This window comes from Camelus bactrianus, chromosome 1 (genome assembly GCF_048773025.1).
Source record: "Camelus bactrianus isolate YW-2024 breed Bactrian camel chromosome 1, ASM4877302v1, whole genome shotgun sequence".
Taxonomy (NCBI): Eukaryota; Metazoa; Chordata; class Mammalia; order Artiodactyla; family Camelidae; genus Camelus; species Camelus bactrianus.
The window spans coordinates 111,057,230-111,073,653 of record NC_133539.1 but is presented as its reverse complement, the minus strand read 5'-3'; the positions used below and the strand labels follow the sequence as shown (position 1 = coordinate 111,073,653).

At 33.5% G+C, this 16,424-nt stretch overlaps 1 protein-coding gene across 2 annotated transcripts in view; it reads left to right on the top strand.

Moving 5' to 3' along the window:
* Positions 1-16,424, top strand: part of DNAJC13 (DnaJ heat shock protein family (Hsp40) member C13) — a 106,763-nt gene that overhangs the window by 50,561 nt on the left and 39,778 nt on the right. Inside the window, exons 20-30 of one of the 2 annotated variants that reach the window (XM_010947739.3) lie at positions 768-911; positions 3,917-3,931; positions 4,467-4,549; positions 5,962-6,115; positions 8,595-8,698; positions 8,786-8,945; positions 10,183-10,245; positions 10,924-11,025; positions 12,396-12,500; positions 13,230-13,432; positions 14,508-14,592. In XM_010947739.3, the coding sequence (XP_010946041.2) occupies positions 768-911; positions 3,917-3,931; positions 4,467-4,549; positions 5,962-6,115; positions 8,595-8,698; positions 8,786-8,945; positions 10,183-10,245; positions 10,924-11,025; positions 12,396-12,500; positions 13,230-13,432; positions 14,508-14,592 (1,218 nt within the window). The remainder of the gene's footprint in view (positions 1-767; positions 912-3,916; positions 3,932-4,466; positions 4,550-5,961; positions 6,116-8,594; positions 8,699-8,785; positions 8,946-10,182; positions 10,246-10,923; positions 11,026-12,395; positions 12,501-13,229; positions 13,433-14,507; positions 14,593-16,424) is intronic. The other variant, XM_010947740.3, reaches the window with a different exon arrangement.

Sequence of the window (16,424 nt, the reverse complement as noted above, 5' to 3'; positions counted from 1 at the left end):
CTGAGTATCTTTTCAGAATGCAAATACTTTTCCTGAAGTACACTAAAAAGTTTAGAAATAAACCAAGAATTTACTGTGTTAAATAGTAGTATTCTTTCAAAATAATTATAAACAGCTTCATTGAGGTAAATTTATATCCCAAAAATTCTTATCAGTTTTTAGTGTACACTTCAATTATCTTTAGTGTATTTTCTGAGTTGCAGTTATCACCACAGTCTAATTTTGTGAATAGTAATAATCTTGTATGTTTCATTTCTCTCACTCAGCATATTGGCACATTGAGGAATGGATTTTTTTTTTTAATTTCAAATGTATAAGGTGATATTTTATGCATAATATATAATTGATAAATGTTGTTGAAAGGGGCCAACACTGAAAAACTTAATTTAGGTAGGACTTTTTTCCTTACAAAGCGATCTTAATTATTAATGTTGGGCTATTTTTGAGAAAATTACTTAACATCTTTCAAGATAATGCTGTTATAATAATGTCTTGTATGTATTTTTTTTTCTGTCTGCCCCCATCTCCCACTTACATCTTGCCATCCCTCTAAAAAGATTCATCTTGAAAACTAGATAGAAAAGTTAAGATTTCTTGGACAAAAACTGTAATTGGCTGTAGAAATTTTCACTTTGTTTTTTTCACTGAGCCCTAACATTCAGGATTTATTTAACCGTGTAAAATAAATAGTGTGACTCAGCTTTACTTGGATTTTAAAAAATAAATTCACATATAGGACTGTAACGGAATTCAACATTATTTTACAGGATCAATATGGAAAATTTAATAAAGTCCCAGAGTGGCAAAGACTAGCTGGAAAAGCTGCTAAAGAAGTTGAAAAATTTGCCAAAGAAAAAGTGGATCTTGTGTTAATGCACTGGAGGGATAGAATGGGCATTGCACAAAAAGAGGTAAAAATAAAATCCCCTTCCAAACCTCTAGCATTTCTGTGTGTCCTGGTTACTTCCGGCGTTGCTGTTCACAGGCATGGAAGACATATTTCTGACTGAACACGTGAAGAAATACCACCTAGATCTGATGATATTTTTATATAAATTTTTAATTCATAGTTTTATGACAATGATTAGTTATTAAATGTAAAATTCCCATCTTTTCTTCTTTAACTTCCAGTTTCTTTTTTTATTTTTTACATTTTTTGATTTATGATCATTTTACAATGTTGTGTCAAATTCCAGTGTAGAGCACAATTTTTCAGTTATACATGAACATATATATATTCATTGTCACATTTTTTTCTCTGTGAGCTACCATAAGATCTTGTGTATATTTCCCTGTGCTATACAGTATAATCTTGTTTGTCTGTTCTACGATTTTGAAATCCTGTCTATCCCTTCCCACCCTCCACCCCCTTGGCAACCACAAGTTTGTATTCTATGTCTGTGAGTCTGTTTCTGTTTTGTATTTATGCTTTGTTTGTTTGCTTTTGATTTTTTGTAACTTCCAGTTTCTATACTTTTAAATTTGTATGTATCTATTTCCTTCCTTCTCTGAACTTTGTTTTGTAGTCTTTCTTATTTAGCTTTTTTATTGAGAACTAGCCAGAAAAGTATTTTGGAAGTAAGAGTCACATTGTTAAATTAAATATACTGCGTGTACTTAAATTTTTCAACATTAGCTTCTCAGATCAAAGTCAGATCTAAAACAGTTTTAGTCTCATTTTTCAGCATGTAGTATGTGCTACAGAACCTAATTCAGTAATGTGCATTCTTCTGTCTACAATGGAATGTGCAGTGGTTAAGACTGACTTAAAAGTTTAATGTAAAAGATGTCTTGATCTCACGATTTTTGTTGACCACACTTATACATTTTTTCCCTTTCACTATCTCTTTTTTTTTGTAGTAGCTGTTTTCTTTTTCAAGGCAAAAGAAACGGGTTTCTTATGAATTTCTAACACAAATGGGTTTCTTACGAATTTCCAGAATATCTAAACATAAGGCATCAGGTGCAAGAGTACAAGTATTATAGTCTTGTGTGTCTATCTGGAATTGAGACCAAAATTCTGTTCTTTAGAATTTGAGCTAATTTTCATTGTTCCATGAAAATTGATTTTCACGAGTGACACATGCACTATATAAAGAATCATTAAACGGTCTAGTCTAGGATAGTAAAGAGAACACCGAACTTTGAATTGCTTAATCTGCATCTGACTCTATCATTTATTAACCCAAATGGCAAGTTATGGGTTTTCAGAATTTTACTTTCCTTTTTCATAAAATGAGAATATCAGTACTCTGTTCTCTATTCTATGGGCTTGCTTTGATTTGCAAGTAAGATAATAAATACTTTATACATGTCTGGTCCTGGTAATATTGCTATAGCATATACATAATTGAAAATCTGCAGGTATCATGTGAATGATTTTCACAGTTATTAAAAATTATAAGCTTCTGGCTTCAGGTAAATAAACTCAGTTCTAAAATAACAGTTGTTTCAAGCTGTTGGATACAATTATACTGAAAATAAGTTTTTGGCATCAGACTTCATACATAACATTTATCCAGCATAAGCTTGAACACAAAGCTATTTTAGCTAGCGTTGTGGATAACATCTGTTATTTAATGACAAAAATTCAGAGGGAAACAAATATATTTTTAGTATTAATAATGTTTCATTGGTCTGTTGGTTTCATTTACATGGGATGTTATCTGAAGTGTTGAGCAAATATAACACCAAATAGGTATGCTTGTCAGTGAATTATTTTGGTAGCAGACTATTTCTGCTAAGGTTTTGTTCTGCCAAGGTTACTGTTTTTAACATTAATTTCTTTATGAAACAGTGGATAATCTTTGTGTCTGTTTTATTTGTAGAAATATTAACACCAAAATATCTAATTAATGATCTTGTACTTTAGCTAAAGTCTGACAATTAACCATTGACCAGATTAACTGGCTAGTCTTGAAATGAACCACATTTCTTATATAATTAGAATGTTTATGACGTCAGTTGCATTTGTAGCTAATGTTCTGTGTTGGATTAATAATAACCGTTGGCTATGTATAAAACTGCTTTTTTCTTATTTATGTCATTTTCAACTTAGAGATTTTTTTCTTAGCCAGTTAGGACTTTAAGCCTTAGTCTCTTAATCAGTCAACTTAGTTTATAGAGAGCTAGTTCTTCTTTTTCTGTGGAGAGTTTACATTTTCATTACTGTAGCCTCCCAGCTTTTTGTCCTCAGGGCAGGGGAAATTGAAGAAAGAACTACTTAAATAGAGAATTTAAGGAAAGATCTGTCATTAAAACTGAAATTTGAACTGTTTATATACTTTATTCAGGTCACCTTACATTAGTCCTCATGATAGTGCACAGAATTAAAATTTGTAGGAAATACTTCCTTAATATGTTTTATATTTCAAGCAGCGTTTACTTTGTAAAATTTACTGCTCATTTAACCTTTATTCCTTCTGTGATGTCTAGTCTGTTTTCTTGCTTTATTTTATATGATTTGCCATTTCCTTAATGAAGTTACAGACTTTCATGTTTTAATCTATACTGCTTTCTACTTTTTGCTTCTGTCACATTGAGGATTAGAATTCTCATGTCTGAAATATCTACATGTTTTACTTGGAGTAACGATTCTTAACTTCTGGTCCATGTATGGACTTCCAAGAAATCTTTGAAATCTTCCCCTCTAATAGTAAGCCTTATAAATGTGTCTTTTTCTGGAGTAGAACCGTATCTTTCTTTGAATTCTCAAATGGGTTTATGACTGCCTAAAATTCGAGTCATAGACTTAGAGAAGCAGGTGGGCCTTTTTCTGTCTAAAAGTAATAGACTTATATTGGTGACACCCTTGTGAAATTTGTGTAATAGGTAGTTTAGCAGATACAGGTTCCCTCTCTTATTTTTATTTTATTTAAAACTTTTTTATTTTTTCCTTTTTTACAATTAAATTCAGGACAGAAACAATATGGTGAGTTTAAGTCCCTGCTACATGTGTGAAATGCATTAAACTGCCTGGCATGTGGAGTCATCTTTGATACTTCTTTGTCTAATAAATTAAAGTCTCACTTCACATGTGTCTGAGTGTAGATACTTATTTCTTGTCCATTAGCTTCTCTTGGCTTTGGTAGCAGCTTAATAATAACCTGTAAAGTTTTGCACTTATTGTTTTGCCATGATTCTGTATTAACTGCATGTAAATGTTTAATAAAACAAGTCACTTTTTTTTTTTTTACTGATAACAGATTTTATTCTTTATCACTGTAAACTTTAACAAATTTTGGGGTTGAAACAATTCTAGGCTACATGGAAAATGTTTTAGCAACACTATAGAAATAAATGCTGGCAAACTGTTATATTGTGATGTAATCTAATATTCTATCTTCATATTTTGTTTCATTAAGTGTGTCTCTGCCAAAATCACTTACAAAATGATTATATTCTGACTGAGCTTATTTGGTAGCCCCAGATTGAGCACTATCAAGGTTTTTTTTTTTCTTTTCCAGAATATAAATCAAAAGCCAGTAGTTCTTCGAAAGAGAAGACAAAGAATAAAAATAGAAGCAAACTGGGATCTCTTCTATTATAGGTAAACTTTAAGTCTCTTTTCCAATTAATTAAATTTGGCATTGCCATTAGAAAAATCATGACTTTTTTCCTTTTTTTTTTTTTTTTTCCTGGCCTGTATCTAGTGCTTTACGCTATAGGTGTTTTCATGCTTTCAGAGTCAAGAACTATAACTGCTAAGATTGGTATGATTAGTGATGCTTCCATAAAATTAAGGCCTTTTATAGAGTGTTGGTAGTCTGAAGAGCCAGAGATACTTTTAGAATTTTATTAAGGTTTAGAGATGGTTACTTTAAGACACTTTATTATGGCTTATAAATAACTGTGTTGTAACTTCTTTAAAGCCTTGTTGAAAATAGAATCTTTAAAGAGTTGGATGATGAAAACATGAGTAGACTTGTAGGAAATGAGTATCCAAGTTAGCTGACCTCATATACTTTCTCAGCCTTTCTAGGATGCTGATCCCTTCTTTTCCCCATCTAATGCGCCATCCTCCCACCTCCCCAACACTCTTCCCTGCCACATGCATAGAAGGACTTTTAAGCAAACATTTTGGGGAGTTTGCAAACCTTTGAGATTACTCACAGTACTCAGCTGTGAGTGCAAGCTGAGCTATTGATTATACCTTGGGTAATAAAGGAAAAAATGTGCTTTGAAAACTTCCACAGTATTTTAAAAGTGTAGTATGTATATAGTATGGCCTTAAGAATATGCCTTGGTTTTCTTCCTCTGGAACCCTCAATTGTGTTGTCCCCCCTAGAATTCCCTTGGAACTCTGGCATCAGACTTTCTAGGAGGATTGCAGATTGAAAAGGAATGGATATGAAGCCCATCCATCCCTAGTTCAGACTTGTGTCCAGATGTATTACAATGGTTAAATAATTTCAGGAATAAAAGGAAAGTATTTTGAAAATGTCAGCCAGAGCTTGGCAGTTTAACAGTATACTTTTCTTAGGTAGTTTGTAACGTTCTAATGTAGAATGTCACTCATCCCACACACTTCACATCTAGTAATCCAGAGATTCTTATCCCTAACCTGAAATTTGATACCTGTTTATGGTTCTTTTCTGACTGGAATTTATATTAGCAATGAATATTGAAATTGAAATATCAGTTCTTTGTTTTGAAATTCACAGAGATTTGTTTTTTAGTTTGTGTTCATTTTTCCTTCAACATTTAGTATGAAAACTTTCAAACATACAGAAAAGGTGAAAGAATTTTACAATGAACACCTTTATACCAGTGACTAAAATTCTACCATTAACGTTTTACTATATTTACTTTACAGAGATTTTACTTTCTTTCTTTCCACTTGCTAAAGTTTATTCATTCCACTGTTTTGTTGTTTATTATGAGTTGTAGTAAGGCATATTTATAGGTTTTTTTTTTAATGTTTATTGCTTCCCACTATTTTCTGATTACATGTATGTCTAGGTTTGGTCAGGACCATGCCAGGTCAAACCTAATTTGGAATTTCAAAACACGAGAAGAATTGAGAGATAGTCTTGAATCTGAAATGAGAGCGTTTAATATTGATAGAGAGCTCGGTAGTGCTAATGTGATCTCCTGGAACCACCATGAATTTGAGGTAAATGTTAATTTGTGTGTGTGTGTGTGTGTGTGTGTGTGTGTGTGTTTTTAAGCATGTATTATTTTTTGACTTTTTCCAAAACTAAAAAAGTTTGTAGTTGTCTAACATATATCTTTACCTATCACTCTTAATTTTATGGAGGAAATACTGTAAAACTTTAACCTTTGCCTGAGATGAAAGAAAAATTAATTTTGTTAAGTGCCTGAGCTTTGTGCCTGAGAATGAAATTAACGCATTTGATCCTATGTATCCCAGATCTGTTCTTTAATTTTTTTTTTCCTACTTAGATTCTTGATTGAAACATATCTGTTCCTCTTGTTTCTTAATCAATTTTTGTGGTAGTTTGATTGTGAAGGTGGCCATTTTTTTTTGTGTTCTATTAAAATATTAACGTGAAAAATGACAAAATGAGAACAAGAAACGTGTTAGTGGTAGATGATCTTGTATGTTTCTGTATATAATTTAAACTTTTATTACAGCTGTAAATTTGAGCATGTGCATGACCCTGCTGGCTTTGCTCTTCCGCCCAGCTGCATGTCTGAAACATGCAATGATTTCTTTGTGCTTGTTCCCTCCTCTTTGAAAAACTTTCTTTATTTTGATTTTGGGAGTCCGTGTTCTCCTGGGTTTTCACCTTTACTGTCCATTCTTCCTTATTTATTCATTTTTCCTTTTTTCCCCAACTGTTAAATGTTGGCTGGTCCTGAAGGATCATCAGTTCTTGGACTTCTTTTCGTTTATATTTATCGCCTCAGTGATCTCATCCATTCTTGTGGTTTTAAATTTTTTTCTTTGCTGGTGGCTTCCAGATTTTTATCTACTGCTTAGACTTTCTTTCCTAGACTTCGTACTTTTATTCTAATATCTAATAATTAACTAGAATTTAGCTCTAAAACTGTTGTTTGTTTTTCCCTCGAAGCTACTTTACTTGAAGAGTTTCTGATTTTAGATAATGGCAGTTCTTTGTTTTCTAGTCAAAACCCTTGAAATTATCTTTTTCTCATGCCCCCAAATTTTGTCAGCAAATTGTATTCAGTGCACCATCAAAATTTACCAAGAACCCAGCCCTCTTACCTCTATATGATTGTAGCAACATCCCTGCTTCTCTACCTTTGCCTCTTTACAATCTATTACCAACATAATCGCAGTGTGATCTTGTTATAATGTAAAGTAGATCATGTTACTTCTCTGCTCAAAGCCCTGTGGTGCTCCTATTGGTTCCCGAGTTACTTAGCAAAAGCCTGGGTCCTTAAAATGACTTACAAGACGGCATCTGCACCTCCTAAACCCAGGCATTATTTCTTTGATCTCATCTCCTAACATTCTCTCTCTTGCTTTGGCGCATTGGCTTCCCTGAAAATGCCAAATTCATGTTCTTGACTCAAGATATTTCTACTTTCTGTTCCCTCTGTCTAGAGTATTCTTCTGTCCAGATAGCTTCATTTTCTTCTGGTCTTTTCCTGAATGTCATCTGAGTGTGCCTTCTCTGACCACCTTGTTTTAAAATGCATCCCTCTTCATAGACAGTCAGACAGACAGACACACATTGTCTCTATCCCCTTTCCCTGCTTCATTTCACTCTGTAGCACTTACTATCACCCAACTACCATATATGTTTTACTTTTTGTCTGCTACTTCTATAAGGACAGAAGTTTTTGTTTGTGTATTGCTGCATCCCTGATGACTAGAGCAGTGCATGGCATGCACCTTGTATTCTTAGTAAAGAAAAGTTTAATGAATTGAAATTCAGAATTTATAGGAAAAAGTGAAATGGATATACATATATACATATGTATATTTGATTTTGTATAGTTTATATTTTTAGAAATCAGTCATTTTAGGCTTTGTAAAAAGAATTTTAATAAACTGATCAAGGAATTCCTTCTTACGATTGCTTGCAAATCTTTGCTTGAGACAAGCAGCATGAGTACAGGGGTCATGATGCTGTCCTGGCTCCTGATCATGGGCCACTTCCTCATGTATCACCCCCAGTATGTGGCCTGGAGTAATTGGACATACAGAGAATGAATGCTGGATAAAAATGTACCATAAAATGTAGTTAATTGGGGGAGATGAAGGACGGCCTGAAGTACCTTGTGTGAGTTGGGCGAACTGTACGATGTGGGACCATTTGCTTCTTGCTTGATTGTGGCCAGCCAGGAAGGGAATGAAGCAGAAATCCCTGAATGATGTTTTGGTGCTAATCTTAAATCTTCTTGGATACCATATAGTCCTGTTTTTATCAGCAAGTTTTACATTCATAAAATTGGTATGTAATCCTGACTCTTAACATTTAAGTCATTAATAATAATGAATTACCAGATATTTTAGGAAATAATTTTTTTGTTCTTGTTAAAGCCTGTCTTATAAAGAAAAGAAAAAAGCTCTGAACAGAAAAATTTAAGAAGTGATTATGTGGAAATTGCCAAAAATCGATTGTAAACTAGAATAATGTAATTTGCTTTTATTAATAAAGGTTAAATATGAGTGCTTGGCAGAAGAAATCAAAATAGGAGACTATTACCTGAGATTACTGTTGGAGGAAGATGAGAATGAAGACAGTGGATCAATTAAGAGATCGTAAGCTTCTCTTCATGTCTTGTTATGTTTGTTTTCACTATTAGTTTCATGGCTAATTCTCCTGTGAACTTTTTTTTTCAAATCTAGGTATGAATTTTTCAATGAGCTCTATCATCGTTTCCTGCTCACCCCAAAAGTAAACATGAAGTGTTTATGTTTACAAGCCCTTGCTATTGTTTATGGCAGATGTCATGAAGAAATAGGACCTTTTACAGATACAAGATACATCATTGGAATGTTAGAGAGGGTAAGGATATCATGAAAAGAAACTGCTATTTGGTAGTGTCATTGGGGTATATGTTCAATTTTCAAAACTAAAATTAAATTCTGTTTGATTACACTGCTACCATAGCTTTCTACATGAGTTTTTCTATATTGCATATTATGCTTTTTTAAATATAAGTTAGATGAATAGGAAAATAGTTAATGGGTTAGCATTTGTCCATGTCAGTGTATTTTTTTCAGTTGCTGCTTTTGAACGACTTTAGCAACCTATTTGCCAATCTTTAAGTATGGATGAGCTGGACAGGTGTGTAAAAGAAATAGTGATTTTTAGAGTTGTAATTTTAAATGATGCTAGCATACTAAATTTCGAAGTGTGAAAGTAGTAAAACTTTTTAGAACAAAAGTAGAAAAACTTTTGATAACCAAAAGAAAGGGATCCTTCAGTTAGCACCTTTTTTTCCCCCCCTTATTTTAATTTAAGAAAGTTTGTCATTTAACACTTGAGCAAGGTGGGGGAAAGAACAAACTGATCAGTTCATCCATCATGCAGCTCCAAGTTGAGTATTACCTGTTACAGTGTATACACTTTATTCTTTCGTTTGTGTTTGCATTCCTCTTACATTGAACAATTAAATTTTCAGTGAACTGACTTAGAACCATTTCACCAATTTTTAAAGTGATCTTCAGTGCTTGTTATAATTGCCTTAACTATCTTATGCTTTGTGGATTAGAAAACGGATTCTGAATAAATTCACAAAACACACCCAGGAAATAATCAGACGAAAATTTATTGTTTGCTGTTACACCAGATCGCACTATTGAATTCTAATTCACTGTTACTCCAGTGAACCTGAGTACTGTGGCATAGCATTTGTATTGTAGTAAGATGCATTTTTCCTTCTTGTTTATGTTCATGATGATGTGATTTATATGAAACAGTAATTCTTTAGAATTTTTACTTAGTATCATTTGGGCCAATTCTTTCATTTACTTCAATTTTCATATTTATTCTTAAAGCTACATATTAATCTTTTTATGACAAAATCACTATCTTTCTAGGGAAATTAGACAAGTTATATAAAATTACAAAGAATTTAAGACATTGAGGAATTGTAATAATTGACAGTCTTCTCTGATTGTCTTTGTTTAAAAGATGACTTTTATTTCTTATTGGCTGTTGATTGACTTTGTCCAGTGATGGTAATATCTTGCTTTGTGTTTCTATTCACTTCTAACTAAATTCTCATTTATTTCAATAGTGTACAGATAAACTTGAACGAGATAGGTTGATCCTCTTCCTTAACAAGTTGATCCTTAATAAGGTACAGTATTTTGCACAGGTGTTCTATTATTTCCAAGTAAGTCACATGTGTATGTAACAAAGATTAATAATTACAGTTTGGGTTAATTATCTGGACATGATTCTTACCTTTTCTTCTCAGATCAGAAAGCTCTATGCAAAGATTTTTAAATAAAGTAAAGTGAATAAGTCCTAGGAAAACTTAATTTAAATTATAATCTCTTTCTAACTTTTAAGAACTTACCAGTTTTTATCTTGTTTACAAAAACAAACTGGAACATCAAAAAGTTTTTTAATGTACTAGATTTTATTTCTGATTGTAGAATAACCTGTTTATTAACAAAAAGGCCTTGCAAAATGCAGGGTAATTTTAGAACCATAGAATTTATCATGACTGCTATTCTCATCAGGCTTTAATTTGTTTATTTTTATTTTATTTTGTTCAGAATATATGTAAGTAAAAATCTTTTATGTGATCTCTCTGTAATATAGTTCTGCCCTTTTAATCTTTATCTAAATATATGCCTTTTAATCTTTATCTAAATAAATGAATACAAAATCTTGAAAATACCAAGTAATTATAGTTGTGTGTCAGTTTCTTCAAAGAGATTCCAAATAATTCTCTTCTTGGAGAGCCTTTTAGGTAGTAATATCCATTGGAAAGATTTTAGGTGATGTAAACAATGTTTTTGTCTTCCAGAAAAATGTTAAGGACCTCATGGATTCAAATGGAATCAGAATCCTTGTGGACTTGCTCACCCTTGCGCATCTCCATGTGAGCCGAGCTACTGTACCGCTGCAAGTAAGTGTGTTTGTCTAGGTTTTACAAGTTTAACATTCTTTGAGTATGAATTTAGGGTCAAAAGACTCATAAAAACCTCAAAATATGTCAGTATGTGTGGTCTTGAATGTGTTTCTCCAATATATTATTGTGGTAGTACTGATGTCTGGGAGATTGTCACACATTCAAAAAGTGAAATAACCAAGATGGACATTGATGAGTTTTATTTTTCTGATGTATCTTTTGTCTTTTAAAGTAACTAAATCTCTAATGTGACTTATTTTGAGGCAGTGTGTCCTTCAGGATTTAAACTGAACCCGTCATTTGTGAAATAACTAGAACTGTTAGCATTGAAACCAGCCAGGAACAGGACAGAGTTGCAAGTCTATACTGAAAGGCCCCTTCTGACACCTAACTTATAGAAGAGATCTGTACTTAGCTCACTGATGATAATTTTGGTTTTAATGTTACTTTTTGTGTAATCTCCTTATTCTAAGAGATGTGTCATATTTTGGCAAAATTGTGATTACCAAATATTGAATACTAGGATATGACATTTTCTACTATCAGGTATAGTAACTATAATGGTTTGTATTATATTACAGAGTACCAGGTACTATTCTGGTACACATAATATATTAACTCTTTAAGTCCCCCAGCAGCCTTCCCATTTTACAGATGAGGAAAGTGAGAAACAGAGAGGCTAAGTATATTGCCCACAGTCACCCAGTAAGGGAGAGAATCAGAGTTAGAACCCAGAAGTCTGTGCTCTTAACCATGCTCCTATACCTCTCTATATGAATCTAACTGAAAGCTGACAGTAATAAGGGTATTTAAGATCATGCTTTAATAAAAATACTAACCACATAAAAATCCTATACTGGATTCTTATAAACATGGATATATAAAATGATCTGTCATGAGAGTAGTAGATTGAAAGTAAGTATTTAAAACCACTAAAAACTTTCCTGTTAGCATTTTAACTCTTCGATCTCAGGTATTTATTGAAACTTACTTGGAGTGAGTTTTTTTCCCTCAAAAGAACTTTAATATTTTGATCATTGTGATTTAGGTTAATGATATATGTTTAATGATATAGCTATTTGCAATATTCTTGTCTACTAAAATTTTAGTGCCCTGAGAATGTTTTAAATTTAGCTTAAATTGCCAAGTGAATTTAGGAAACTGTTTACTTCAGATACATAATAAGGAAGTAGCTTTTTCGGACTATGAGGTTAGGCAGCTAATCCTTAACTCTTAAAATCACTTAAAACTGTATTTAGATGGATTTCTAAAGAAATACAAACTCAAATTGTACTGTGTAACTTTTTATGACATCTGCCCCCTTAGATTTCTGCCTTGAAAAATAACTACATCTTTTTAAAATTTAGAGCAATGTAATTGAAGCTGCTCCAGACATGAAAAGAGAGAGTGAAAAGGAATGGTACTTTGGCAACGCAGACAAAGAAAGGAGTGGCCCATATGGATTTCATGAGGTATATGTCTTAGAGAAACTTTCTGTGGAAGTCTTAGCCTTTCTTATGGCCTCCTGCTTTAGCACATATAGAGGTGTGGAACTGATTTAAATTACTGTCGTCAGCTCCAAGGGCTCTGCCATTTCATTTCCGCACACGCACACACACACACACGCATGTCTTTAAACTTTATTGTTTAAAAGCTGTTGCATATGGAGGTAACACTCAGATTTTTATTGAATTTTATGTAAAAGTTGCTACGTGAATAATTATGTCAAGCCATAATGCTTCTATATTCTGTGAACAGGTAATGTTTAATATGGAGTCTGAAATTCATTGAAAATTGCCTGTACAGTCCAAGGACAGTTTCCATCTTAACACCTGCTAATGTTTGATCCTACCCTCCCATCTTTGGCTTCCCAGGCTTAGTTGGAATTTAGTCAAAGATAGTTTTATAGAAGACGAAGCCTTCTGCTTTTATATTATTTGGTTGTTTTACACTCTACCTACCATTTTTATTCTTTCGTATTCCTTATGCTTTGCAGTTTGACAAGCTAAATGATTATTTTCTTACATTAGTAGCCAAATTTATGCTCCTGAGGCCTGTCTGTAAGTTTGTTGTTATCTAATAGTGACCTTGCATGTTTACTTCAGTTTAGTTTGTATTTACTGTAAAATAAAAAAAAAAATTAACAAACCTTTTCATTTTGTTTTGTCTGTTTGGAAAAATGATGCCTTCCATTCATTTAGATGCAAGAATTGTGGGCCAAAGGAATGTTAAATGCAAAAACCAGATGCTGGGCTCAAGGCATGGATGGATGGCGACCACTTCAGGCAATACCCCAGCTTAAATGGTGTCTATTAGCCAGTGGACAGGCTGTACTAAATGAAACTGACCTTGCTACCCTTATATTGAACATGTTGATCACAATGTGTGGATATTTTCCAAGCAGGTAAAATGTAATTGAACGTTTCCATGGTTAACAGGGGACTCTAAAACTCTTTTCCTCCCCATTTGTATGGGTGCTTGCGTGGTTATGGCATGGGATTTATTCTGGTGATTTAAAGCAAAGATATTCTATTTGTGGCCTTAAGGGAGTACTGTTTTGAATTTTGGAGTTTTTTGAAACAGGTATAAAGAAAGAAATCGCAAATTGTATTGCTAAAATGCTGAATTAAAGCAGCTTTCCCTGGGAAACTTCAAATGTTACAAAACTGAGGCTTACTAGCTATACTCTTAGCAGCAGTAACACTTGTCATATTCATGTGAGTCAGGTATGAAGAATTTGAAATAAACACAGTGTAGTTCACAGACAGTGATGAGTCCTGGCTTTTGATCTGTCAGGCTAGCCCCTCCTGGTTTAAGAACTAGACCCACGTCTTGCTACACTTGACTAATGAAGGTGAAAGTGTTACCCAGTGATAGCTGTAATTGTAACCCTTGCATGGAACTTTTCAATCTCTATAAAATATTTGCATATACATCATCTTACTATTAAACTAAAGATATTTTGTGATGGAATTTACTGAGAAATTGTCAGTTTTATAACAGTCGAGGCTTTCACAGTTCCAGTTCTCTTTAAAATTCAGATCAGGCTTGAAACCATACAATTAATGTTTATGGAAGTACTGTAGGATTCAAATTAAGGCTACGCTTGGAAATTACTGAGAGCAGTTAAATTAAGGTTTAAATTTATGTGACAAAATTTGATGTGCCCTTTGGGGGGAGTAGCCAGACAGTGTGTTGGACAACACCAAGTTTAATCAATTAAATAATAAATAAGAGTCTTTGGCTCTTCTAGGGTACTGTTTTTCAAGGAAATCTAATGGAAGGAAATGAAGTCATATTAAACAGCCAAATAGATTTAAACCAAAATACCTAATCATGTTCCCAGCTGTATGAGAGCTTAGTCTTCATTAACAAAAAAAGTAAGGTAACATGCTTCATGCCTAGTAGAATGTCATATGCGCTGAACATACAAATTTTAATAAATATATTAAATGTTGACCCTAGAAAATATTTTCTAGGGATCAAGATAATGCCATCATTCGGCCTTTACCCAGAGTGAAAAGACTGCTGTCAGACAATGCTTGCCTTCCCCATATTATTCAGGTAGGTGCCTTTTACGTTATGAAATTAGGAACAATATTTTAAGGATTATTTTCTCTTACTTAGTTTTATTATGAGCCGCAGTCTTTCTTTTATTGTAGTCTCTTCCATTTTCAAAAAGTGAACCCCAAGTTGCACTTATTTCACTTACTCCTAATCGAGTTGATATTCTGAGTATACTGTGGAAAGTTGTATATCCAAGAGCCTAAGCACAGGACACCTCCAGGGTTATTCTCCAAAGGTTTTATTTTTCACTTGTCCTTAAAGTCACACCATTATAATGACTTAAAGGTGACACGCTCCAGTCTGTGGTGCGTGTTGGTGTTAGGGATGCTGGGCGCACACCAGCAGACCACAGGTGTGGACGTAGTGGGTTATATCTTAAGAAATAATCACAGCAGTCTTGTCAGCTTGCCTTCGGGTTTCACTCTTCTCCGTTTTCTGTTTTCAAGGTTAGCAACTGATCCAAAGCACTGAGTTGGAATTATGTAAGATGTACTCAAGTATCTTCTTTTTTCTTATTATTCTGCTCTTTGGAAATTAAGGTACCTAAACTCCAGATGAACCCTAAGTCAGGACCCAGAGATTTCAGGGCAATATTTTCCTCCTGTCTATGGATTATTCTGTTGTCAGATCTAATTTTATATATATATATTAACCACACGTGGTGTGACTTTAAAATTCATGTCAGTTACCTGTGCTGTTTGTATCCATCAGTTGTATACTGGTGTGAAAAGGGAGAGGAGAGTTACTCAGTTTGTATATTTTTACATTCACGGATGTGGAGGTGCCTGTTTAACTCCCTGGTAATGAAAAAGCCTCCTGAATATGACACTGACATTGCCCTCTCAACTTCTGAAACATTTCCCCCAACTTCTGTTATTTAAACATTTACACGCTTTTCTGCTGTGGGTATCTCTGATCGGAGGTTTAAATGACAGAGCACTGCAATTACGCCTTATAGCTCACCACCACTGCAGCCGAGGGGACCCTGCAGCTGTGTGTGTGAGGTGGTGTAAGGAGAGGGGTTTGGTTTTTATCCTGGCCCTTTTCAACATGCAGATAAAGGATTGTGCCTAAAAAACCTACCTGTCCCATACATTTTTCTAAGGCTTATGAAATTGAAAGGAAAGAACATGCAAATGATGTTGAATTTCAGGCCAGGAAGGGATGACTAAAATACAGATTTTAGAAGATATGGTCAGTGTAACATGAAGCTTTGGGGATTAATCAAAAGTTTTTAGTAATATCTGAACAATTAAAATGATTAAAGAGAAGAAATCTATTGATAAACCTGGCTACTTTTAATAATACATGCCTCCCATATTTTTTATACTGATTTCAAAACATAGTTTTTAGAAGCTATTTTTGATTTTACTTAATTTTCTGTACTTTAGGAAGCCTTATTCTTGCTAAGCACAGTTAGGCAGCTGTAGTGGTTTAGGGGAATATTACCTACATTGCTTGGTACAGGTTTCGGTACATCATTCAACTTTAAAAGCAATCACCAGTTTTACCATCTGATACAGCTCCAGAATATTAAGAGTGGTCTCCAAATACAGTGAATGATACAGTGAGTGAATGGTCTAGGTTTTCTGTAGACACAGTTTCTGAGTTGTTGCCTTCATTCGCGTATTTTTGTTAAAGTGATGTCAAGTCTTGAACTACAAACACTATTTAACACTAGGGACAATCCTGTTATTGCATCTTAATTTTTCTTTTGTAAAATATTTCATAATACTAAACAATCTAAATATCTTGTTAAACAGATAAGATGCCAAAACACAGAGAAATTTAAATTATTTATTTGAAAGACACACTGCTGTTCAGTCTCA